The sequence below is a fragment of the Drosophila montana genome, unplaced genomic scaffold, assembly GCF_035044405.1.
Source record: "Drosophila montana isolate Dmon_TW-CO22-7 unplaced genomic scaffold, ASM3504440v1 contig_3200_1, whole genome shotgun sequence".
NCBI classification, from domain to species: domain Eukaryota; kingdom Metazoa; phylum Arthropoda; class Insecta; order Diptera; family Drosophilidae; genus Drosophila; species Drosophila montana.
Genome location: NW_026998080.1, coordinates 5,231,569 through 5,258,499, shown reverse-complemented (window position 1 = coordinate 5,258,499; position 26,931 = coordinate 5,231,569). Strand labels below are relative to the sequence as shown.

At 37.6% G+C, this 26,931-nt stretch overlaps 1 protein-coding gene across 2 annotated transcripts in view; it reads right to left on the bottom strand.

Annotated features, from left to right (window-relative positions):
• Positions 1-7,688: 7,688 nt before the first annotated feature.
• CCHa1-R (CCHamide-1 receptor) overlaps positions 7,689-26,931 on the bottom strand; it is a 31,259-nt gene continuing 12,016 nt past the window's right edge. For both annotated transcript variants that reach the window (XM_064686344.1, XM_064686345.1), the window contains exons 2-9: positions 18,703-19,270; positions 12,196-12,422; positions 12,029-12,132; positions 11,755-11,967; positions 10,457-10,560; positions 10,018-10,155; positions 8,657-8,806; positions 7,689-8,597 (exon numbers count right to left, since the gene is read on the bottom strand). In XM_064686344.1, the coding sequence (XP_064542414.1) occupies positions 8,420-8,597; positions 8,657-8,806; positions 10,018-10,155; positions 10,457-10,560; positions 11,755-11,967; positions 12,029-12,132; positions 12,196-12,422; positions 18,703-19,028 (1,440 nt within the window). In that variant the 5' untranslated portion in view covers positions 19,029-19,270 and the 3' untranslated portion in view covers positions 7,689-8,419. The remainder of the gene's footprint in view (positions 8,598-8,656; positions 8,807-10,017; positions 10,156-10,456; positions 10,561-11,754; positions 11,968-12,028; positions 12,133-12,195; positions 12,423-18,702; positions 19,271-26,931) is intronic.

Genomic DNA, 26,931 nt, shown 5'->3' with positions numbered 1-26,931 from the left:
TTTTGGCTCTAGGTCCTCCTAGTCCCCGCGCAGATTGGGGTTATTTTTGATATTCGATAACTTGCCCCGTTTCCAAGAAATCGATATCGAAATCCTTTTTTTTTTGGAGCAATTTCGGCCAATAATATGAGCTAGAGTCACCAAACTTGACATGTAGCTAGAATAGTATATATATATCAAGTATCGCCTGTTGGAAGAAGAGGGTTCAGGGTATCCCCTAGTCGGGAGTTTCCTCATAGAAGCTCTTACTTAAATTTAACTTGAAGGTTAAAGTAATGAACCGGAAGCTGAAAGATTTGTTGATTCTACGCTCTGCCAAGCTTAGCCTTTTTTTCTGAAGAGGACTGTCGAGAGAATTTGTGTCTCCCAAATTATACGAATTTCAAGAATACCCGACTAGGCGACTACCCTGTAGTTGATTCACACTGTGCTTCTTCTGCTCTTACCTTCATATTGTGCAAAATGCACTTCGATTAACTGCGATATTCATTGTCCGATCTTAAATTTTTTTAAATATTATTTAAATATAAATAACAATTGTTTTTTTATTGGCCAGATCAACTTTTGAACTATTTAAAGTGCGAAAAATTCCAAAAATTAATTGCAAATAGATTATCAGGACTCTTTGCACTTTTCAATTACTTTTTCTTGTTGTCACAAAAATCATCGTGGACAGAAAGACAAATCTTAAAAATCTTTTTCCCATTTCAATGGGAAGATACGTTTTCAAAGACATACAAATTTACCACGAATTGATAGATAATACAATGTCTGCAACACAATTTAAAAAGGTATATTTTCAAATGCAAATTGAAAACGAAAACTTTGTAAATCAACACCAAAAAGGACATCTAATACTCATAACATAAAAAATATTATCATATTACCAGATGATATTTCATAATCGTAGTGAAAATGATTGTGTAATTCGCGCCAACTTCAGAAATATACATCGTTTCGTTTAAATTGTCACCTCAAAAATTAGATTTGCCTCGAGGGGGCAATTTTCCAAACCCGATGAAGTGCTCTTTTATTTTTTTTTTTTATTTATTTCTTAAGGAAAGCCCAACAATCCAGATCGAGCGTAATTTTTGCCAGTCCAATATTCCGATATAAATAAATACTTAATGAAGATCTTGAAAAACGAGATTGAAGTTGATCTGATTGAAAGAAAACTGTTCCTTATGAAAAATAACAGCGCATTTTCCGATCTTGGCGGTAGAGTATTGAAAATGACTGAAATGAGTTTGTATTAAAAAATGCTGTATAAATCTTGGAAAGTAAGCCCAACCGAATTAAACCTTCGCCCGATTCGTTGATCTTCAATCAATCAATCAGTTCAGGAATAATCGTTCTATATAAATATAAGAGAATTTTTCTTGAATTTTCTACCCTCAAAAACAAAAGCAAACTTGAGCTGCTTTGAGTTAGTTTTTCGAACACTTTAACACTAAAAAAGGACCAAATTTAAACTCATAATCTTGAATGGTAAGCTTTCAGCTGAAACTCACTACTCGCAACTATGTGACAATCCAGGCGAATGTCCTTTTTATTGTTAAGCGAATTCGAGAATTTCCAGTGTGTGTGTGTGCGTGTGTGTGTGTGTGCGTGTGTATGCTCGCATCTCAATTTATGAGCTGAGTGTGTGAGTCCTCCACATGCCACTTTAGCTGTAATCCGGGTCGTGCTCGAAGTAAACGAACAGCTATTTTTTTATGTTCTCTAAATTTTTTGGCATTTTTGTACCCTAAACGGAATTGATGTGGTTAGGGAGGGTATATGGGGTGTGTGAAAATGTATGTGACAGGCACAAGATAACATTATCAAGCAAAAGGATGAAGAGCTGAGTCGAAATTTTAACATACATTCTCGTATATCATGTATATCGTATATCGAGCTTGTTAACACATTTTTCGTTATATCGATCAATATCGATTTAAAGAGCTTAGCACAACAAACGTGTCATAAAGGTTTCGTATAGTCTAAACTGATTCATGATATTCCTGCATATTGATGTTCCCTTTTTTTCTAAAGGCAAGTCGAACAGGGAAACTTAAGAGCTAGACACTTGGAAATTTTTCGTAATATCGATAAATATCGATTTAAAGAACTTGTTAATTGTGCATGATATTCCAGCATATCGAGGTCCGTTTTCGTGTATAATTTATGTATTGTCAATAATTAGAAAATAGAGAGTTCGAAATTTGAATATATATTCTCGTATATTTTTCGTAATATCGATAAATATCGATTTAAAGTGCTTGGAACAACACATCTACACAGATTCATGATATTTTACTCTTTGAAAAGCCGTGCATTCCTGCACGGTAGAATTTCTCTTTTTGTGTGTAATCTATGTATTTTCAATCATTTTATATAGGCCATAATCCATTTACATGATTAGTATAGTTAAAAGAGACCGACAGCTGTATAAAAGTTGCTTGGCGGGTGCATAGGGTATTTCCTAGTCGAGCAAGTGCACTTTAACTTGTAGTACATGCTCTCTCTATTGCTTCGGTTGTTGTTTTTTTTCAGCGTATTTATATATTTATATTTGTTGATGTGCTAAAGCAATAAACGCCAGCATCCCAAATGTCGCATTTTGATATCTGTGGCAGCTCGGCCTGGCCTGGCCTGGCCCGGGGGATCGTCGGGGCTTACCTCGCCGGAGTGCACTTCATCTCCGTAATTATCGCCCGACTACGCCGCACTACATTTAATTGGGTTATTCGTCGTCGTCGTCGTCGTCGTCGTCGTCGCTGTGGCAGCTGCTCTTTGAGCTGCTTAATTACTGTCAGCCAGTCGTTAGACGAGGCGTATTCTAAGTTTCGGGCATAGTATTATTTGAGTTTTGCATTCGCTTGGTGTCAGATTCGAGGCTTGTGCCCTGTGCCCGGTGCCCCGGTGCCCTTCCCTGCAATTAGGTACGCATGAAGCATCACGGAGCTGCCCCACGCCACACATGGACCGCATAAACCACCCGCTGTGCGACCGCCCGCTGCGATTGCCCCAAAAATGGAGCCCAGGCCGAGTCAGCTCTAGGTCTGCCCGGCTCCGGGCTGGTTGCCAGGACATGGCCGGGGGCCGGAGGATGTCGGTCTGTGGACTTGACCACTTGACCGGCGAGCCATAAAGTTGTAAATGCTTAAAATAGACTCGAACTCGAGTGCGACGACCAAATCGGAAGGGTGTGGGCCATGCCCAGGGCTTATTATAAACACTCTGCGACTGTGTGTGTGTGTGTGTGTGTGTGTGTGTGTGTGTGTGTGTGGCAAGAGGAGTGTAATTTCAGCTTAATATATTGCAAGTCAGCAGGTGATGATTTTTGGCTTGTGCGTGATTATTGTACAGTGTGAGGCATCTGGCTGGCTGGGAGCTTTAAATGGGCCGTGTGATTATATATATTATTTCTTTTCGTACGTATTGTGGGTAGGTAATCGAATTGGATTTAGTTTCTAGATTCGACATAATTGATATATGTGTGCGCATTTGTACGTGTGACATAGTTAAATCTACATTTCAGCAAGCTTAGCTCCCTTTTTTTTAAAGGAATGAGTTACATTCGCAAGGTTTTGTATTCGGTTAAGTTTAATTTATCCAAATAAAAGAATTTATTTATAAATATCTAAGCAAAACTAACGGGTATACCCTGGCCTTGCCCGTGGTACGTATAAAATAAATTCTCTTAAAGAGAGAAGAGATTAGATGCCAAGTTGATCTGGAGGCCAAGCCATGAACAAAGACTTAAACCTCTTCAAATTCGGATGAGATATGACCAAGTTATGGGGTTGGGAAATTTCGACCTACATATGTCTATATGAATATTTGAGGGTACAATTTTCCATGAATTTTGACCAAGAAGATTTCGATGCCCAATTCTAGAGATCTAGAGGCAAAAAAATGAACAAAGAGCCAAACTTCGTGAAAATCGAATGAGATTTGACCGAGTTATGGTGTTGGGAAATTTTGACCCATATCTCTATTAGGTATTTAAGGGCACCAATGTTGCCAGATTACATTATAATATAAATATGACATACAAGTTCGTAGTACAAACCCTTTACTGTGTTCTGAGACTCGAATCTTCGCTGGGCCTGGTTGGAGAATAGGCTAACGCCATAAAAATGACACATAATGAATTTCGGGATTGAGAAAAAGTTGCAAAATAAGTTCTTTAAGAAACGCAAAAAAACATTCTCAACATTAAATGAAACTGAATAGGTAAATCGCTAAAAAGCTTGTTCTTAATTTTCAGTAATCTTAATGGAATATACAAAACGAAGAACCCCAATAATTTATTCGCTAAAACTCGTTTTAAAAATAAAAATAGATGAAATATAAAATCTTAAATTCATGCATTAATAAACCCGCAACCCTCATGCTGGGTGAAAAATGCGGGTCAAACATTTTTTTGGCGAAGCTTAAAGTTTCATCCGATCGGCGTTAGCTTATTTTCTAAGTCCTTTCTAAAACAGAACTTTATGAAGACGTGTTTGGAAATTCCCCAGGGAAAACTGTGTTAAATTTGGCGGAAATTCAAAATTCACCCTTTCTTTGAGCAAACAACGGTCAAAGATTTGTTCCGTGAAATTTAAGGTTGAAAATCAGTTACAAGGATACACGCACGCACCTTGCTTCTGCTTCAACCCTTAGCCCGACACCATGGAAAATGCTTTCGTAATTTTATTCAGTATTTAATGTCGTCTAAATGTGTGTAAATACAAAGATCTAAAAACAATCTGGTGTGAATTTAGTGTGTTGGGTGGAGGGGGGGGGGGGGGGAGAATTGGTGGAGAATTGGTCAAAGAACAGGATATCGATATTAATGTTAATCGATTGCTTGGCAATAGGACAAGCTATTGGTAATTTTCAATAAGCTCGATAGTTGATTAATTTGGTTCAGCTGGTTTAAGCCATCTTGCAACACTGGCTTAAGTTGCTATAATATTAACTCAAATTGATTACTGCGCACTAAATACTGACTGAGATAGTCCAAGTATATAAATAAATATGTAAGGCACTATTCTAATACCGTAAACCTCAAGCTGCAAGCATATTTTCCGAGTGCCTTTCATATTGTAACTGTATTTCTCCACAAATATATTTATGTATTTCAAATGCATAGCTCGCTGTCTAGAAGAGGACACGCCCCCCACCAAAAGCGACAAACGGTAGATGCCTACGTGCCGTACGTCTCAGACACACGTTGAAGGAATATCTCGTCAAGTCTGAGCATGTGTGTGTGTGTGGGTGTGTGTGCACGTGCGTCTCGCCCCCAAAGTGCCCTCATGCTTATTGAGTGCCAATTTTTATATCGTTAATGCGACTATATGAGTAAGCGTGGCTGTCTATGTGAGCGTGGCTCTGTCTGCGTGCGTGCGTGAGTGTGTGTGTGTGTGTGTGTGTGGCTGTCTATGCGTGCGTGGGTGCGTGGGTGTGTGTGTGCTAGATTAAGCTTCTTTCTGCTTTGGTTGTTGTTCTTGTGCTCTTGTCGCTGAACGCAATTTACGATTAACAATCCCCGCAGCTCCCCTCAACCCGCTTTGCCCAGCTCCTCGATAAATTGCTCTGCTTTGCACCTTGAGGTTTGTTTTGTATTTACATTTGCGTTGTGGGTCTCAAATCGTTTTATTTGTTTGCCGCAGTCAATCTCTCAGCCTCCCTACCCCCTACCCCAACTACCTGCACACATATGTTTAATATGCCCCAGCCTTATTATTGTTTTGTGCGGGTGTGTGTGTGTGTGTTTTATTTGTTTGTGTGCCTTTGTTATTGTACGCTCGTTATGGCTGCTCTCATTGTTGTTGTTATTGAGGTTTTTAAGTGTCGTCGGGCCACTTAAATGAATATTAATGGCCGTTTAAATAAGAAATGAATAACTAAACGCATTACAAGTATTTTATTTGACGGAAATACACATAATTTGCACCTTTGCGCGAACCGTTAAACTCAACTAAGCCCTAGTTGTTGACGCCTTTTGTGTGTGTGTGTGTGTGTGTGTGTGTGTTCTCTTTGTACTTTGGCTTTTATTTGTTAAACTCAATTTAGTCCAAAAGTTTCGCTACAAAGTCCAAAACCAGAAATTAAGACAAAAGCAGCTTCAGTAGCATAAAAGTCAGCCTTAGCTCGTGTTACCCAGCGAAAGCCTTAAACTTTCCTTTTGTTGATTTAAAAGAAAGAAGAAGAAGAAGAAAAACAGAAGTCGAACAGAAGTCGGGGAAATAGGTAAAGCTTCTAAGAAATATGTGCTTGAATACCAAAAGTCACAGGCACATAAAAAAGGTATTTTATTGTCTTAAGGTTATCGAATTACCTGCGCATAAAATCAATATAAATTGGGATAGAATACGATCCAGCTTGCAGACGATAATGTAACACATTCTCATCGAGCGTGTCACCTGATGGTTCGCAAAATATAATCAATATAAATTATATACTTTTCAATGAATATTTCATCTCGGTCAAAAGATTAGAAGATAATTGCCTTAGGCCCTTAATGGGCAAATGTCTTAACTTTGTTAAACTATTCTTAGAACTGTGCTGAACTATAGAAAGTTTGAGATTCGTTGGAATCAACAAGAGTTGTTCGCCTTGACCTACAGCACGGGATGCAGCAAAAGCCAATTAGGCTAATTTAATTGAATTTGCATATTTGATAGCCACTTGGCTAACTAATTAGTGGCGCCCGGGAACTCCGCACGTTACAACAAATTATAGCTCGACTGTTGGAGCCAACAAAAGTGTAGATACTGTAATTGTAGAAGATGCAAACAGCGCAATGAACGGAAATGGTATTGAAATTCAAAGCCACAAGACCACAAAAATGAGCAAGTCACAGTCGGGACAGTTAATAAAGCCAAGGATAAACACTCGACTTGGCCCGATGACAGCTCGACTTGGTGGCTGCTCCACTTCACTCCAAGGCGGGTTGATTTTTGTAATAAGTTAAAAGAAACAAATATGAGCAAAATGTGAAGCCATTTTCCGCTAACGAAGCCAAAACTGACGGGCTGTCCTCGCTGGTGATGGGAATGATGATGATGATGATGATGATGATGGGGATGATGATGATGTTCATGTGTCAAAGGAATCAGCAGCAGATCAACGCCTGTTACATTTATGAAAAGTTAATTTAATTTATGCGACTGTCGAGGCAATAAAATAAGTCGTATATACGCGAGATTTAAGCTGATTGAGCCAAAGCAGCTTGGCCATGGCCATGGCCGGAAATCGAGTCGGAAAGGCAAACAGTGCTTAAAAGCCGCACAATTTGCTTAAGTCCGCACCTTGCTCGCTGCCTGGAGCCAAACCAATTAATCTCCCTCATGCTTATCGGGCCACAGAAACCTCCTCCAACCACAACCTAGTCCTAGACCTGGACTAGCCATAAAGCAGCCGGCCAACCCCCATCAAAAACGCGGCTTTCCGACGCGCCTTTTTCCGGTTTTCGAATTTGAGGTCGCATTTGCGTTTAAAGTTGACGCCTTAAAGTTGAACATAAAACGAGGAACCGAGACAGCGGAAATAACAATAACTTTTTAGTCCCCTATCAAAGGGCGCCCGAAAGTAGGCAACATTTTCTGCAGTTGCCTTTGATAATAATAAATGGACACTTTCTAGTTAAACGCACAGAAATTTACATTTATTGCAACAATCGATTAAAATCTTCAAACATACATACATATATATTTACACATCTAAATATTTAATTCCTTAAAATATATACAAGAGGACAAAGAAATTTACCATTTAATTTACTAAGTGCATGGTCATGCGTTCTTTTCGTGTCTGTGGAGCACTTTAAGTCTTAGCCATAAATCTTATTGTAAATACTTTTGTTTAATTTTGTTAGCTTAAAGCCGTGCAACGGCTGCAATACTTTAGTATGAGACAGACACAGTTGCCGCTTACGACTACGACTAGACATGAAAAACACATTAAATGCCTAGGAACTAAAAGTCATCAACTTTATATTAACGCCAAGATATTCCGTAAATCATTTTCTGCACTCAATTCACCAAGCAATTTGGCCAAGCTCCTTAAAGCCAGCTCCTCGGGGAGCTCTCAAATTGAAAAGGTCAAGTGAATTGTTGAGTAACAACTACAATTTGTTTGCATTTCGTTGCGTTCACGAATTAACTTCAAACAAAAACAAATTTGGTCAAGTGTGTTTTCAAAAAAACGAAATCATTGCATCTTGAAATTTCTTAGACAGAGTTTCTGCTAGCATGGAGAATAACAATTGTTTGTATTGACAGAGAAAATTACTTTGGTTTAGTTCGATGTGTTGCTTAAAATTTTCAACGTGTTATGACAGAATGTGTGTTCAGAACATATTCAATTATGTAAAACTTAGTTGACACTCCTGCTACTAGATACTTCCTGTAATCTCCGTTGGGACGTCAGCGACTCGAGCTGTTCAGTTTAATGGAGACTCCTGCAGCCTCTGCGCCAGCTGTGACGCCTTGAGCGGACCGAAATCGCTGAGTGGTGTAAATTCATAGCCCGGCGCTTCATTATGGGCAACGGCTGTGCTGGGCACTCCGTTTAGGCCGCCGTTGGGCAGCGTGGTAATCGTTGTCTCCTGCAGCCGGCAGCTGTGTGAAGAGGACTTAGGGCTATATCCAATATGGCCTGGCCTTGTGCCTGGACTCACCTGCGCACCGTGCTCTGGTAGCAGGAGTGCCGGGACTGAAAGCGCTTCGAGGCTGTGCTGGTCAGCGAGGTGTTCCGGTGCATGCAGAAGGTGTCGTTGTGCTGGTTGCGCTTCTTGCGACGTCCGCTGATGCCCCGACAGAAAAGGTATCTGGATGGAGCGAGGACATTCATGTTCATTACGATGTTTATGAGTTGGCCAAATACAAAAGGATGCAATAAAAGTCAAGCAGGAAAATATAATTAATTTAATTACGCTTTCAAAGTCTGTGCAAGAGCCTGAAAAGTTTGTCGATTCTTGTTTGTATGAGTCGCACCTTCGCAATTAAATTGTTAGTTAAGGGATTGGGTACATCTACGTAATTGTAGTCCCTGGAGTCCGTCTGATCACTAGAGAGCCGGGTCTTAATACCGGTATTTATCGTACACTAACCGAGCTGAGCTTCCGCTACAATATCCCTTCATCTCCATAATTTCGATAAATATCGATTGTGAAATACGTTTTTGTTTGGAATAGATTATAAGAACTGTACAGTCCGTCTGTATGTCCGTATAATCGCTAGATAGCTAAGTCTTCTAGTGTGAAATCTGTATTTATCTTACGCTAACCGAGCTGAGCTTCTTCTACAATATCCCTTCATTTCCATAATGTCGATAAATATCGATTGTGAAATAAGTTTTTGTTTGGAATAGATTATAAGAACTACAGTTACAAAATGTGTCTTGGATATTCAGATACAGGGTATCTACCCAACTAGAGCACTCTGATTTTAAATGATATTTTAATAAAGAACTTGCCCAAATCGACAATTTGCGTAATTTGAATAAAAACAATTGTATTCATCTTGTGTAATTACGCAAATAGATTTCTATTCAATTTAGTTGTACGATTTCTCTGTCTGCGTTTTACTTTTCAGCGTCTATACAATTTAATTGAATGATATTATGTATTTTTGTGCGTCACAAATTGATTTGAATTTCCCTCAGCGGAGCTGCCTCTGTGATTTTTATTTGTCGCCCCTGCTTCTGAAAATTTCGATTCGTTTCTGCCCAGCGTCGGACAAACAAGCAGAAAGTTCCATCAGAATTGCAATCAAAAATGAGCTTAACTTGCCCAGGGCACAATCCCAACAGGTATGACATGATATGAAGGTGTCAGAGGGAGATGCATTAAGTCAAAGAAAAGTTTAAAGTGTCTATTTGTTGTGTTTTTGTTAGTTGTAAGTTTGAGATACAAATTGCAGTTAGCTTACGCGTACAGTAACAGTTATTACATTGTTATCGGTAATCGGTATCAGTATCGGTTATCGATTATCGTTATCATGCTGTTATTCTGCTGCGGTGATGTGAACGAACAAATACCTATTGAAATGCTTGCGAAACGCCCCGCTCACAAAGTAAAGGGCCACCGGATTGGCACAGCTGTTGGCAAAGGACATGCAAAAGCCGACGATGCGCAGCACATGCCAGAACATGTTGTAATCCTGCTGTGCTGTGGGCCTGTAAACGGAATGGAAAGTATGTATATATGAGTGCGTATGCAGTATGTAAACCTAATGGAGCCATAAGCCAGCGACAAGTTGGAAATTGATTGACCAGGGCAAATGGTCACAGCGAATGGCGCCCGCATTACTCATACGCCATGTGAGCGCAGCCACTGACTGAGTGGTATTCAATAGATAGATGGTCCAGAGCATTAACTCCCTTGGCATCCTCTTTGCAGATGCTCGCTCATCCTTGCCCCTGCTGCTCCTGCTGCTCCTGCTTGTCGCTGTTGTGCTGGATAAAAGTCGCCACTTACCAGTAGTAGAACCATAGAAAGAAGACGTGATAAGGCAGAAAGCAAATACCAAAGATGACAACGAATGCCAGCACCGTGACGGCGACTTTGCGTCGGGCTCGAACCTGCCACATAAATCCAATATAAGAATCTGTTAGATACAATTGTCAATGCGAACATAAAACCGATGCTGCTGAATATGAAATGTCGTTTATCTATTCGGCAGGTGGGCGAAAAACCTTGCTGCATACCTAATGTTGTCGAGGCAGACATTGACAAAATTCAATTTGGAGCTCTGGGTAAATGTTATTCAATTTATGGCAAACTCAAGCGATTGGAAATTATTGAAACAATTCTTAAAAAAATAACTTACTGAAAAGTTATTGTCATTTGTCTGCACAATTCATCAAATGTCACCAGTTAGATTGGCATTTATTTTCATTCAATAGACATTAAAGAGGAGGAAATAGCCCAGATATTTTTTATACACATAGTTTAAAGGGCATTCACTTCTTTAAAAGTTGAAAAGTCTCTTTGGTTATTGAATTGCGGACCTTTAGACTCTAATCCTAAGCTAACCTGTAACTTTTGTGGATGTGACATCAATATCTTAGAATGATCTGCCTAAGTATTTTATCGATAGTAATTAGGGTATTAAATTATGGGTCCATCCAGCTTTAAGCAGTGGAAGATATATGTATATATCTTCCTCTTTAATAGATATAGATAAAGATATAGATATAGATATAGATATAGATATAGATATAGATATAGATATAGATATAGATATAGATATATATATAGATATAGATATAGATATAGATATAGATATAGATATAGATATAGATATAGATATAGATATAGATATAGATATAGATATAGATATAGATATAGATATAGATATAGATATAGATATAGATATAGATATAGATATAGATATAGATATAGATATAGATATAGATATAGATATAGATATAGATATAGATATAGATATAGATATAGATATAGATATAGATATAGATATAGATATAGATATAGGCGGATCAAGCAAGAAACTATACCTAAATAAAGCACAATCCGCGCCCGTTTCTTATTTAAACAGACAGACAGAAAGCGAGAGAGAGAAAGAGAATGTGTTTTTTTTTTCAAAATAGTATCAAGGTTTAATATATTGGAAATAGAATTGTCTTCATTTGTCAATCATCAAAAACTCAATAGATTAATGTCAAGCATTTAAAACCGCAGTCGTCGCAATGTAATATCGCCATCAATCTTCAGCAGAAGCCATCAATCATGATGATTGAGCAAATGCTACTCACCTGTCGGACAGCGCCCTGCATCTCGCCCGGCACACTCGCCGAGTACATCAGGTGTAGCGCAATCATGACATAGAAGGCGGCGATTATGACCAGGGGTATGGCATAGTAGACCAGAAAGTGCAGCATTACCATCAGCTTGGCATAGTTGTCGCCCCACGATTCCGGGTACGGATAACAGATGACAATCGATTTCTCCTGATTGATGCCAACTGGCTGAAAAATAGAGAGAGATCAAATTGCAAGTCCAACCGAATCTGTTATATGAGACAACCACCTTTAAGTTGCTGCCAATCAGCGCTGGCAGGCCGCAGATGATGGCCAGGAGCCAAATGGACACGGCTATGGCCAGGGTCATGCGAGTGGCGCGACGTCCACCACCTGCGGAATGTTGGTTTTCAGTAAGGGATTCCCGGATGAGATGGATGATGTGTTTTCTCTTACCGTGTGCATGGAATTTGCGCAGCGGGTCAACAATGGCAAAGTAGCGATCACTGGAAAGCGCCGTCAGTGTGAAGACCGATACGCCAATGGAGACATCCTTCATGAACTCCGAAATGCTGCACAAAAAACTGCCCCAGGGCCAATACTCGACGGCATAGACCGTAGAGACCAGCGGCACGGTAGTCAATATGACCAGCAAATCAGCCAGCGCCAAGGAAAGGATGTAGCTGAAATGATGAAGTGTGTGGAAGGAGCTCATGGAATGAGAAATCAGAGGATAATTCACTTTAGCTAAGCAAACACTTGACAAACTTTGAAAGCCCGCACGTAACAATTTTATGAATATTTTCTTGAGATAAACAGAATGATCCTTCAACTGGTCTGGCTTTTCCGGGCGAGGGTCGCCCGCACGTGTTACGCTTTTTATACCCTGAACCCATTGAAAATGGGTAAACAGGGTATATTGTATTTGTGCAAATGTATGTAACAGGCAGAAGGAAGCATCTCCGACCCCATATTCTTGATCAGCATCAACAGCCGAGTCGATCTAGCCATGTTCGTCTGTCTGTCCGTCCGTGTTTATGAACGCAAGGATCTCAGAACCCATAAGAGCGATATTCGATAACTTGCCCCGTTTCCAAGTATTCGATAAAAATCGATATCGAAATCCTGTTTTTTTTGGCAATTTTGGTAAATAATATGAGCTAGAGTCAGCAAACTTGACATGTAGCTTCTAGAATAGTATATAAGTATATCAAGTATCTTTCATTTTATACCTTTCGCCTGTCGGAAGAAGAGGGTGCAGGGTATCCCCTAGTCGGGAGCTCCCGACTAGAGCCTCTTACTTGCTTTGATTTATGTTGCCCGAGTTTTGGCAATTTGCGCGTCTTTGTCATTGCCCATGTTAAACAATTTTGTCGGCTCGCGCTGATAAAATTGATTTATATGACACTTTATTAAACAAACAACAAAAAAGAAAATGGCAAAAGTGCTTTTGACATTTGCATGTGGCACAGAAATCTTTTTCGCAGCGTTTTCAACTTACCCCCAACTGGACTTCCATTACTGGAAATCCTATAACTCTGACAATTCTTATGCTCTGAACCCTGAATAGGGCACATTTGTTGTGTAACAGGCGGAAGAAGGCATCTCCGAACACCATAAATTATATATATATAAATTATATATATTCTTGCTCAGCATTGAAAGCAGATTCGATCTAGACATGTTTGGCTGTCTTTCCGTTCGTGCATAAAGTGTGGCTTTTGTTTGACTTTAAGAGCTTGAGACTTTCCGATATATAGCCCCATTTCAAGATTAACGCTTAGAAATCGATTTGAGGTCCTGTTTTTTAAGAGCTACCCAACATAATTTGGTATTCTTCCGCACAGAAAAAACAGATAAAAACCTGTTTTTTGAAATATAGACATGGGCTTTAAAGAGATTGGAATGCCATATTGAAACTTGATCTCGAAAAAAACTTTCTTTGCTACTAAACTTTCACTCAAAAAGTTGTTGAAAAGACGGCGTGAATTTTGGAATTTTTTAAATTATTATAAAGTTCTTTTAAAATGTGTAACCAAAAAAGTTGCATGCATCCGTTTTTCGCCATCTAATACCTTTGCTGATAGAATTTGCTGAATCTCGGCTTAGCGTTCACAAAATAGGAAAATTGAAGCTTTCTAACTCCTTTGTCTTGGGCTGATCAGCAATCAGTCAGTCATCTAGGACAAACAGTTTTCTATATGGAGATTAACGGCCCAAGCCGTACGAAACCTAGTCCTACATAGTCCTAGGATCTAGTCAAGATCCTATCTTTCGGTTTGGACAATAGTTGCCCTTTATTAGGAAAATTATTTAATAAAATGAATAACATAAGAGAAAATAATTTCTAAAATTCTTGCAAAGATATCGAAATATAAGCTAAATAATACTTTTTTGTCTTGCATCCGATAGACTTAAACTCATTGAGAAATATTAATTTTCAGATTAAATGTTAAGTTTTCACCTAAAGTGGAATAATAAGTATTATTTTCAAACCTCACATTTAAATCGATACATATACAGATAATCTGGGAAAATCTACCCATAGATCGAAAAAAGATTAAGAATTGACTGTTTTTATGCAAAGTACATCATATCCAGACAATATCCTTAAATTATAACAAGATCTTTGACGAGTGCATTCTAAATAGAAAATAAATTCAACTAAATTGAATATGTTTAATATATGTTATTTAATTGAGTTAAATTTAAAATGCCAGCTAGCAAATAATATGTTTCTATCATTCCGAGGCCTTGTTTCCCTGCCAGATATTTGATTTGATTGGATTAAAGTGTAATTGATTTTGCAATTATATATTTCTGTTGAATTTGCTTTGGCGACATGTGTAAGGACATCAGCGCCAGCTGGAAATTGCATCTGTAATTCAGATATAGCTATTGCACTTTTATGCCACGCAACCTGCAATAAATCAGCTGCTGCATGTGGCACTTTGTTTGTGCAACTACAAATTACATTACTTGGCCACGCCTGATAAGCATCTGGCAACTGGCGTCTGGTCTGGAGAGGCACGGCTTTGGCTGAGATTCGGTGTCCTGGCCATGAAATGCAATTTCAGCTTAATGCGATCAGCTGACATTTCCGTTTTGCTCTTTGCCAAAATATAAGTACACAACTTTTTATGTGGCAGACGTGCGCCCAGCACAAGTCAGGTCAGCAGCTCGCTTGGGGCACGTGTTGGCTTTTATTATACCCTGAACCCATTGAAAATGGGTAAAAAGGGTATATTGTATTTGTGCAAATGTATGTAACAGGCAGAAGGAAGCATCTCCGACCCCATAAACTATATATATTCTTGATCAGCATCAATAGCCGAGTCGATCTAGCCATGTCCGTCTGTCTGTCTGTCCGTCCGCCTGTTTGTCTGTCCGTATGTATGAACTCAAGGATCTCAGAACCTATAAGAGCTAGAGACTTCAAATTTTAGCTGTAGGTCCACCTAGTCCCCGCGCAGATCGAGTTTGTTTCCGATATTCGATAACTTGCCCCGTTTCCAAGTAATCGATAAAAATCGATATCGAAATCCTGTTTTTTGAGCAATTTCGGCAAATAATATGAGCTAGAGCCACCAAACTTGACGTGTAGCTTCTAGACTAGTGTATATATATATCAAGTATCTTTCATTTTGTACCTATTGGCTGTCGGCAGAAGAGGGTTCAGGGTATCCCCTAGTCGGGAGCTCCCGACTAGAGCCTCTTACTTGTTTTTTTTTTTGGTAAGTCTTTCGTCACACGGCACGTCCCGCACTGTGAATATCTACTTAACGCATCAACTCGATTAATTAAATGGTAATTCACATTGACATTTACTTCATCGCCAGGCTTTCATTCGATTGCGAGCCTTAAGCTCTTAAATTGAAAACCAGATTATTGAAAGAGCATAAACAGCTATTTATTTGTATACCCTGTATCCATTGAAAATGGGTATGAAGGGTATTATGTTTCAGTGCAAATTTATTTCTGTGGCAGCTGCTGTTTTAAAAGGCATCTTTAACTCCATAGAGTATATATATATTCTTGATCAGGATGACGAGCTGAGTCGAGTTACTCGTGTATATATAGATATATCGATTTTGATTCGCGATTTTTAAGCACAACTCGAGGGTAATTTGAGCTTAATACTCAAAACTTGGCGTTTAAATTGTCGTATAGAATACAAAGATTAAACATATTTCACTTTTTTGGATAAGTTCCCCAATTCCGCCAGCTTGTCGCTGACTTTAGAGTATCTGCTAGGCGGCTACTCCCGACGAAAGCACTCTTAAAGCACACTCCTGCAAAGTTGTGCTCGGAAGGACAGTTAATTGTTCTGCATGCATGTTTATTTTTAGTTTAATACTTTAATTGGCCCCTTTCAAGCTGTTGATAAGATGTTGTTAACGGTCTCAGTGCAGGCATAAGTTAGCTTGACATATGAGACGGAGATTTGACGGAGTATTGTGAAATAAATCATAAAGTTAAAGTCAGGCTGCATCCCAAGGAGTTTACCTGTTCGATGCAATTGATATCAGATAGCTATAAAGATTATAGATCAAATTATCGATAATTCGCTACTTTTCCACAAAACCGATAATAATTAATTTTCAGATAAGATTTGTTATCGTATCTCAGAGGTTGTTAGAACTAGGAGACACCAAATTTGGTGCGTAATTTCTACACAGATTCAGATTATATCGCTATTTTTAAGTAACCATCTCCCGTTGCCACGCATATGAACAAGAACCTATTTTTAGATGTTAAGCTTGATGCTCTGGGATACACACACTTTTGGACGTCATCTTTATGCACGGAAATTTCATAAGAATCGGACCGTAAGCACCGAAGTTATTTAAGAATGCGATTTCCCACTGTGTGCGGTCTAAGGACTTTTTCTTCCTTAGGCCCCACACAGTCGCAGCATGTGCCCGTGCGTGTGTGTATTTGTTTATGTGTGTGTGTGTGCGTGTGTGCTTGTTTGTTTTTTGTTCATAATTGTGATACTGAGATGAATGCAGGAGATGTCTGATAAAGCATCTAGACGCATAAGTACCTCTGCGACAGGTGCTCTCAGCTGTAGCTGACCTGTTGTCTTGTTCAGAAAAAAAAAATATGAGACACGTGTTCATCGTTTATAATAATGAAGACGTTATTTGCGGAAATTTTGTATTAAATAGATAATAAATATTGCATGCTGGCAACTTGTTTGACATTCACTTTATTGCCGCGCCTTTTACTGCCACGAAAGCAATAAACTCGATACGCAACAAGCAGCTTCCTAACTTAACAATATTGTGCTCGTTTTAAAGCACAAGTTTGGCCCGTTTAAGAAGGCAACATCTTTCAAAAAAAGTCGCCTAAATTAGTATTCCGGGCCACAGTTGTTGGCAGACGTTCTCCGGGCCACGGCTAAGGGACATTTCATGCAGCAGCCATTGACAGTAACAATAACTTGATTTATGACAGTCAATTTATGCCACACACACACACACACACACACACACACACATGCAAAGATATTACAGCTAGCAAGCATGGCTAATTAGTCAGCCAAATAAGCCAAAATCTATTTCGGGCCCTCGTCGCGCAGTTATTATGCAAATTTTGTGGCTGTTACTAATTTAAAGCCATGAGGAAAAGACATCGTCGACGTTGAGAGTGTATTTGCCACGCCCACACGCCCTTTTGTCGGTTAATTAGATGTTCGCTAGCCCCGTGACATTTAACTTTGGCCCCTTGCATGCATAATTTGGCACACAATTCACGATTCAATTCAATTCAATTAAAGTTTGCCATTAATCAAATTGCAGTACGACATTTTTACATTGCCCGACTGGACAAATACCCTACATTCCAGTCCAATAACAGCTCAAAATATGATACCCGCCAAATTTATTATGAGAAGCGTACGCCAAATATGTTCGCACCGATATTCAGAGAAGTTCATTCGTGGTCTATCTGAGTCCAGCTGTATAACTGTGGGAGAGGTCGATTTTTGGGCTTTCCCTCTCGTGGCTCAAAATTGTTAACAATTGAGAACTCCGAAGACCCTTGCAGTCATATGTGAGGTCTTTCTGTATAAGAAAATTATCTTAAACAGATTGTTTCTATAGGAGCTAGATATAACAAGTAAGAGGTTCTATAAAATGAAAGATACTTGATATATATATATACTAGTCTAGAAGCAACATGTCAAGTTTGGTCACTCTAGCTCATATTATTTCCCAAAATTGCTCAAAATACAGGATTTCGATATCGATTACTTGGGAACGGGGCAAGTTATCGAATATCTGCGTGGGCACCAGGAGGACCTACAGCCAAAATTTCAAGTCTCTAGCTCTTATAGGTTCTGAGATCCTTGAGTTCATACATACGGACAGACGGGCAGATCGACTCGGCTATTGATGCTGATCAAGAATATATATATTTTTTATGGGGTCGGAGATACTTCCTTCTGCCTGTTACATACATTTGCACAAATACATTATACCCTGTTTACCCATTTTCAATGGGTTCAGGGTATAATAATAAATTAAGATCTTGTGTGAAAAACTTTTTTTGGGTTATAAAAATATCTGAATCAAACTCGGCATTTAAAAAATTCACCATCCTACTCATATGCATGAAAAATCTTGTCAACATGGAATTACTATATTTTATAGCCCCATAGGAAGAATGTGTGGAAAAATGAGTTTTTGTATGGCAAAATATTCACACATATACATATCTGGCAAAACCTTAAAGAAAATGTCTACAAGGGTTTTAAATCTTATCCTTACGTTCTAGTTTTGATATAAAATAAATATATATAGTAAAATACTTAAATAAAATAAAAAGTGAGACCTGGCTAAGGGGGGAATCATTTATAAATATACTTTGCATGGCATCTGAGAGTTTTGCTTGTAATTCGAAATATATATATATATTAAATATTTAGTCAGGCCAAGAGAGAAACTTGTAGGGACTCACGTGTTTGGCACATTTCGCATCTGTCGCACGCTCAGGAAGACCACAATCAGAGTCCCATTGCCGAGCACGCCCACCACGAAGATAATGGCGAACAATATGGGCACTATGTAGGTTTCCAGTCGCCGGCCATAGGGTACATAGGGTATCTCGGTGACGGGCACAATGCTGCCGTTTTCATCAAAGAGCGCCGTCTCCGCCGTTGTTGTCATCGCCAGCTCCCAAAGGGCGCGGGTTGCATTCAGAGGCGACAGAGGCGACTCCTCTCCGGAGCCCAGCTCCATGTCCATGGCGATGGTGCTCATGTCGCTGAGTATACTGGTCATCATGGCCAGAGATTTGCTTCTTTTTTTTTTTAATCAATTCAATTATGCTATCACAATGCACGAAAACTGTTTAAGCGTAAACTATTAATTTCATTTCCGCACGTTTTGCTTCCTGCTGCATTTTTTTTGTTTTCGTTTTGTTTTTAACCCAATGCGAGTTTTTTACGCCAATTCATTCAATTATTTTTTGCAAACTCTTTGATAAATACCATAAATATTGTTGTTGTTGTTATCGCTGCGGTTGGCTGTAAACAGAATAAATGCAAAACCCAAATAATTGTACTATATAATATATTTCATTTTAATTTTCCTTTAGTTTGAGCATTTTTAATTGCATTTATCAATATAAAAGCTTTGTTTTAGGTAGATGAAAATGCGAAAATCTAGAAAATTTATAAGTTCATGGCATTTTGTAAAATTCATCAAAGGAAATTTACAAAATATAAATGCAAAATTCTTAGCCACATGTCTGAAACCTTTTGTTTTTCCTTAAGGATTATTGCCTTAAGAAACTTCAAAGTTTATACTAATTACAAAAATTGCAGATTTAATGATAGTTCAGCATGTCAAATACCACAAATATTTCAGCTGAATTATTTAAATTAATAAATATGCATAATAAAGACGAGATTTTATGTAAAAACACAGACGAAACTATTTTAGATCCTTTTGGATAAAAACCTTTATTTATCAATAATTATACTATACAAAATACAATCTGCTGTCATTGTAAGCTCGAAAGACGGATATATTTGCTTCTATCGGATTATCTATCAAATATATTATTATATGTTCATTTGGATCCATGTCTATGCTAAGGGTCTAAGGAAAGAAGTCTGCGCTTAGGGTATCTTCTAGTCGGGCACGCTCGACTCTTGCACATTTACTTGTTTTGCTTTTAGCTTTGAGAATGCTGTGAACAGGAATTGAAATGTCGGCTGCACCACTCGCACTTGTTTATTTTCACATTTTGCCATAACTTTTGAAATAAACTCTGGCATTATGCAAATTTTGTGTGTGCGGCATTAAAGCATTGACCAGAAATAGAGAAACCAACAGAAAGCAACCGCAAGCCCAAAGGGAAATGTGTGCTTTTACAGGCATTCATAATATTTAAACACAACAAAGCACGAGAACTCACAGAGTATATTTGCAATTGTAACCTGAACGGAAAGCGAGTGGCGAATGGCGAATGGCGAACTATTCGTTCTTTTATGACAAAGAAATGGCAGCGAGCTGTCAGGCCAAAAGCCACGCACAGATTTCAATAACCAAGAGCTGCTCTCCACCCGAGATCCCCAATCCACTTCCAAGTTCGTCGTGGCGTCAGTAACGTTTTATGAGGCACTGTGTGTGCACTGTGCGGTTAATGGCTGGAAATGTAATGACAGTATCCTCGCCTGTGGACTCCTTGAAGTGTCTCGCCCGAGCAGCAGCTTGTGATAAGGATATAAACTTGGATGCGCTATAATTCCGTAACTTAAAGCTCAGCCCCGGGGAGAGTATCTCGCAATTAGCCGGCAAAAACATGCACAACTTATTAGAAGTTCTCAGCGTTTGCTTTGAATAGAAAGAAATTCTTTTATGCACACATTGCAAATCATAAGTTTTTCAAAGGTGCAACAAACACCTGTCTCTTTAGAGTAGAATGCTTAGAAAGAAGTTTTCAGGCGTGCAATTAGTACCCCCACAAAATACTCTAATTGAAAAGACAAAAATGGAATAGTTGAGGCAACATATTCGCCCAATGTCAAGGCATGGCTGGAGGACTACTCCTCGGCGCCTCTTCTATCCACAGGGTACGCAAGACCTAGCCATTATCCCCTATTCCTTGCATCTAAAACGTGCCAATAAAACCTACTAAAGGAACCGTTTTCCGTCTCTAGGGGCCGGTAAATTCTCAAGACACCTACTGCAGGGAAATACGCACGTCGCCAGCTGTCAACTTTATGCAGCGAAATCTCAAAGTTTAAGTAAGTGTCCAAGTGTGCGTACATACTAGAGATTGCACGACTAGGAGATACCCTAAACCCAGCGCCAAGCTTCCCTCTATATATATGTAAAGGCAGGAGTTAACACTATCCTGTAAATTAACATAATTAACAATCTGTTGTCTATACTATCCTGTTAATTAACATCATTACTAATCTGTTGTCTATACTATCCTGTTATATAACATAATGGACAATCTGTTGTCTACAGAGTCGGTTTTTGTTTGCAGCAGTGTGAAATTGACTCACGAAGCCTATTATTGAGGAACACTTTCTACTTTGTGCTATTATCAATTAAATAAGCAATACAATTTTAAAAAATCGTACATATACATACACACTTCTTTCTCACATTATGGAATAAAATTTCTTGAATAACTACGGAGCAACCTTTATGAAACATTTAATTTGTGGGTAATATGGAAGGTTTACATAAATCTGAAAATTCTGGTCTCTGTAGCTCTTATAATTCCCAAGATATACTTAAAAAATATTCTTTCAAAATCGATCTTTAGCGATAAATGTAATACCCATAAATTTTCAAATTACCGATAGCTTATATCCTTAGCTTTAAATTTGTTCCATAAAAAATTTAGAGCCTCCCTCTGAATGAAGCAACCCGAAGGAAAACATGAGGAAGTGCTAAGCTTTAGTTTAAATGATTATAAAATAAGTGAGCTGCTTCGTAATACAATTAACGATTTTTTAAAAATATTTATTAGAATTTTAAAGTGTTTAGCTCTGGCCATAAAGACACAGGCACAGGACGATAGAAATTGACCAGGCTCAAGTTCTTATCAGGAATATTTTTACTTCTAAATTCGAACTACTTGATATATAACACATTTATGATTTGCCCTGCACTTCGATTAAACTCGCACAGTTTTTTAAAATCTATATCCAAATCTAGACAGAAATTCTAGTGGTAGTAATGCCGACTTTTTCCAAACCATCCCAAAACCACAATTTCTTCCTTGCTTTTCCAACGTATATGTGTGCAAAACCTTAAGTATGCACTTCCATAACAATTTACGCAACACATTTCAATTGTCGCAATTTGCCCATGCTCAGATTTCAGTCAGTGAGGGCTGTCTTCATTACGAGGGCGCTAAACCTTAATGGGAGATCCTGGAACGAGCAGGGAATGCGGTTATTCCCCTGACTTGTTGCTTCCGACTGCTGTCTCGGCTGTGCCTCAACGTGCCAGTTAATGGCGCACAGCTAATTAAGTTGAGTTGCAGCTCAATTGGCAGCGTTCCGTTCAATGTTTTATAGGAAATATCTTCAGCTGGCTAAAGTGTTGCCCGAGGTCTGCCGGCGTCCAAAATGTAGCCAAAGTTTGGCAGACAGGCAACAGCTTCACGTTTCCGAGTACAACTTCATGATTGTCTTTGGCAACGCAATTTGGGAGCAACTGCAGCGCCAAGTTGTGCACTCAATAATTAAAATTGATTTTTAATGAATTTATGACAGTTGCAACCAATTAAGAAACGATATAGAGCTATTATTATTTAATGCCCAGTATCGATTTCAGATCGAAACCATTTAAGTGAATATAAATCAAGTCTAAAGTGCCCAAGACCCATGCTCTGGAACAAGAAGTGTCATGTACGAAACTCTTAGAGTATTCTAAGTATATATTTAGAAAACTGTTTGTCCAGACTGACTGACTGACAGTCAGATTGATTAGTCAAAGTGCATGCTTAAACAGTTTTTTAAGCAAATTCACCCTCAGCAGTGGAAAATTAGTGGAAGTGATTGTACGAAACCTTGCTGTTTGCCATCCAATTGAGCCGAAGCTGACTTTTCAAAGATCTTACTATATATTTAGAAAACTGTTTGTCCTGACTGACTGACTGACAGTCAGATTGATTAGGGATCATTGATTAGTCAAAGTGCATGCTTAAACAGTTTTTTAAGCAAATTCACCCTCAGCAGTGGAAAATTAGTGGAAGTGATTGTACGAAACCTTGCTGTTTGCCAACCAATTGAGCTGAAGCTGACTTTTCAAAGATCTATCTGCAATTTTAAACTTGTGTCAACACCCTCTCCTTGCAAAATAAGGATTAAAGGTTATAAAATTAAGTAAATACACGTTTCACCTATTAAAATCCCACGCAATACCGGATAAAGTTCTTCTTTTTTTTTAATTTCGGATTTCACTTAATTAATGCCATTCAAATATTAATTTAAATTAATTTTACGGCAAACCAAGCCAGATTATATAATAATTATATTATAATAATTATTTAATTCAAAGGTATTTGGAGACTTAGCATAATAAAACTAAGTATACACGAATAATAATCAAATAATATTCCTTTTTAACTACTGATGAACAAAACATCAATATATTTAACAATCATTAAGACAATCAAATTGTCATAAAATGAAAACTTTATCCAAATAAAAAAATGTTCTCGTTTCTATAATTCTACCTCTAGGCGTGAATTAAATTTGTATATCAATTAGAAAAAAACTACAAGATTTTACGCTTTATAGAGGTTCTATTGAAATTTGAAGAAAAAAAGAGTATTTCAATATTTTTATATATTAATCATAAGTACTTAAGATGAGGCTCAATAATTAGTCTTTATCGATAATAAGTTATTATTATTATTAATAACATAATAATATTTGTAGGAAATACGTGAAAAGACAGAAATATATATAAATATTTGTTACAAACGTGAAAAGACAGAAATAAATAAAATATACTATAAATAATATTTTTTACAATTTAAGTATTCTTTAATGCTGAGTACATAAAGTACATTTTGCTTTCTAGAGCTTCGCTCAACTTTTACCTTATTTGAAAGAGGAGCGAGTATTCAATTCAGTTTCTGCCGAAGCTTTAAAGCGACAACTCTTGAGAAAATGTGCATATTTCAATTGAAATTCGTATAATTAAAACATATAAAATCAAGGTAAGCTGAGTTGATTACCCTGACTAAGGTCTCAAATACTCAAACATTTACGAAACTTTACATAATCCTAGTTAGAGGCGTAGCAGTCGAATTTTTGGGGGAACCTTTTGAAATGGCAGCTAAATTAAATTTCAAAATGCGACAACTAATTGAAATGTAAAGTCCTTTGCATAATTATGTAAATGTAAATATACTCGAAAAAGTGGATAAATGAAGGCGCTTTAATAGTGGCCGCCTTTGATTTTGGCCCAACACAAAGCCGGCTAATTATGTACTTTGTATGTGGCACTTGAAGCCATTTTGCATTGTTCCGTTTCAATCATTTGCCAAAGTTGCAAAATGAAAGTTTTCCACATTATGTCCTGGTGCTGGAACCTTTTATGAAGTTCTACGCCAAGCGAAATGGCAAGTAAAATGTCAACTTTGTCTCATTGTTTGCCGTTCTCGTAATTAATTTGTTAACACAATGGCCGAGGCTGTCTACACACACACACACACACGCACACGCACAACATGTACATATGTATTGGGCATGTATATAATTTTGTTTGTGTTTCACTTAGCTAATTGAAATTTACAAACTGCATGGCATTGAATTTGAAACAGCTCCATAATTGGATCAGGTTCCATTTCGGTTTATGATTTCATTTCCACAATCATTTTGTGCAATAACATTTTGTGGCCACATTCATCTATTGCTGGTAGCCCCATTAGGGCCAACAAATAAACCTGTTAGCCTATATCAATAACAAGCTTAAATCGCGCCATGCCCAAAAAAAAAAGTGAAGAACTTCTATGATTTATGACAACTCGCAGCCGGCGGGAAAGGTTCGCTACTCGCTTATCTGGTGACCATCTGGATGCCACGTATTTATGAACTCCCATTGCGAGTGTACACACACAAACACACTCACACACACGCAGAGATATCAACACATGCTTACATGGGCGAGTAGATTTGATAAATCAATGCAATTTATCAACAGTTCACTTAAAATCTGTCGCATGTTTTCAGGCAACCGCCACTTTTATCTTAACGCAAACAGCCCGGTTGCCGGTCGTCGGTCGCCGGTTGTCGGTCGCCGGTTCGAGTCGAGTACCCAAACCTTATCTGTCCGCCGTTGGGGCTTAGCGCGTCTCCTAATAAATGCAGTTAAGTCGTTTGTCTCTGCAAATGTTTTCTAGTTCTCCAGCCTTGTAGAGAGTATTATAATTTTGACCCGCAAATATATCCATATATTTCTAATCAGCATTAACAACTGAAGCGATATCCCCGTCCGTCTGTGTCTATATAAACTAGTCTCTCACTAACTAACTAGGCTTTAAGCATTTAATTTTCATAATGTATGTATAATGTATTGAATAATTAGGAAGACACTCGTCTTGTCGACCATTAATAAATAAATAAATAAATTAATTAATAAATAAATAGTAATTATTCTGCTAGCATAGCTATATATATATATATATATATATATATATATATATATATGTGGCTTCTATAGGAACAATCGGGTGGAAATTTAGTATAAAATTATTTAAATTTTTTTTTATTTTTTTTTTTTTAATTATTTATTTATTTATTTACTTATTTATTTAATTATTTATTGTTTTATTTATTTATTTATTTATTCATTTATTTATTTTTTTATTTATTTATTTATTTATTTATTCATTTATTCATTTATTTATTTATTTATTCATTTAACTATTTATTTATTTATTTTTTTATTTATTTATTTATTTATTCATTTATTTACTTAATTATTTATTTATTTAATTATTTATTTATTCATTTATTTATTTAATTATTTATTTAATTATTTAACTATTTTTTTTTTATTTATTTAGTTATTATTTTTTTTATTTATTTATTTAATAATGGTCGACAAAAAAGTGTGTCTTCGTATTTCTCTGCCATCTGTCTGCGAAGAGTATTTAATATTCGGCATGTTCGGCATTCTTTCGGTTTTTTTTTTATTTTTATTTGCTTTGCCCGGCAAAAGAGAAAAGCCCAAGCAAACAAAACCATCCAAAATATTTGGCAATAAATAACGCGACTCAGCAGCGTTTTACATTCGTTGTCCTTGTTGTGTGTTGTATGTGTGTCTAAGGATTCCGTGAAATATGCGTCGCCCTGGTAGGCTACCATGCGGGTGAATATTTGAGCATTTGTGTATTTGCCTGTTCTCCTTGCGGAGGTGCAGGCAAAGATTTGTTGCCGCGCATTTGTTTTGCTGTGCGTAATTGAATCTGCTCGAAGCGCGAGTTTGCATATAAAAAAAAAGGGGGCGCATTCGGTAAATTGCGTAAATTTGCTCCCAATGAAAAATCAAATAAAATCTTATATTTAACAATGAACATAAACAAATCACGACCAAAGATAAAAGCTATGTATTCCGTTTTTATATCGTTATTAACATTTTCATAGGACGCTGGCACGAGCACAAACTGGAGTGTATAGACAATTGCAATTTTTGGACTCGGCTAAAGGATACCCTGTACTTTAACTCCAAGGCTTCATATACTCCTCTAGCTTTCTATTATGCATACGGATGCAAATGTTGTCCGGCTAGGAGATCCTCTGCAAGGCTGCAAAGTTCCGAAAACTCCTTTTAAATGGTAAGAATCTAATAGCTAACTTGTCTTATCAAGATTTAAAAAGCAATGTATAACAAACTAAAGTCTTAACCTAAGCCTGTGACCACGAATGTGAAAAAATACCAACAGAAAGGGAATTATTTCGACCCTGAAACAACAGCTGTGCAAGATGCAGGGTATTTGCTAGTCGAGCAGTCTTACTTGCATTGTTAAAAATGTACAAATTATTGCAAAATTATTATAATAATAGTCTCAAATGCAAGGTTTCTACTCAAAATAATATAAAAATTATTAAAAAATAGTTAACTTAAAAGTCAAGAAGACAAGCTTCCATTATAAACTTGTACACAAGCGTTTACTAAAGGGTATTAGAGGATCACTTAAAGT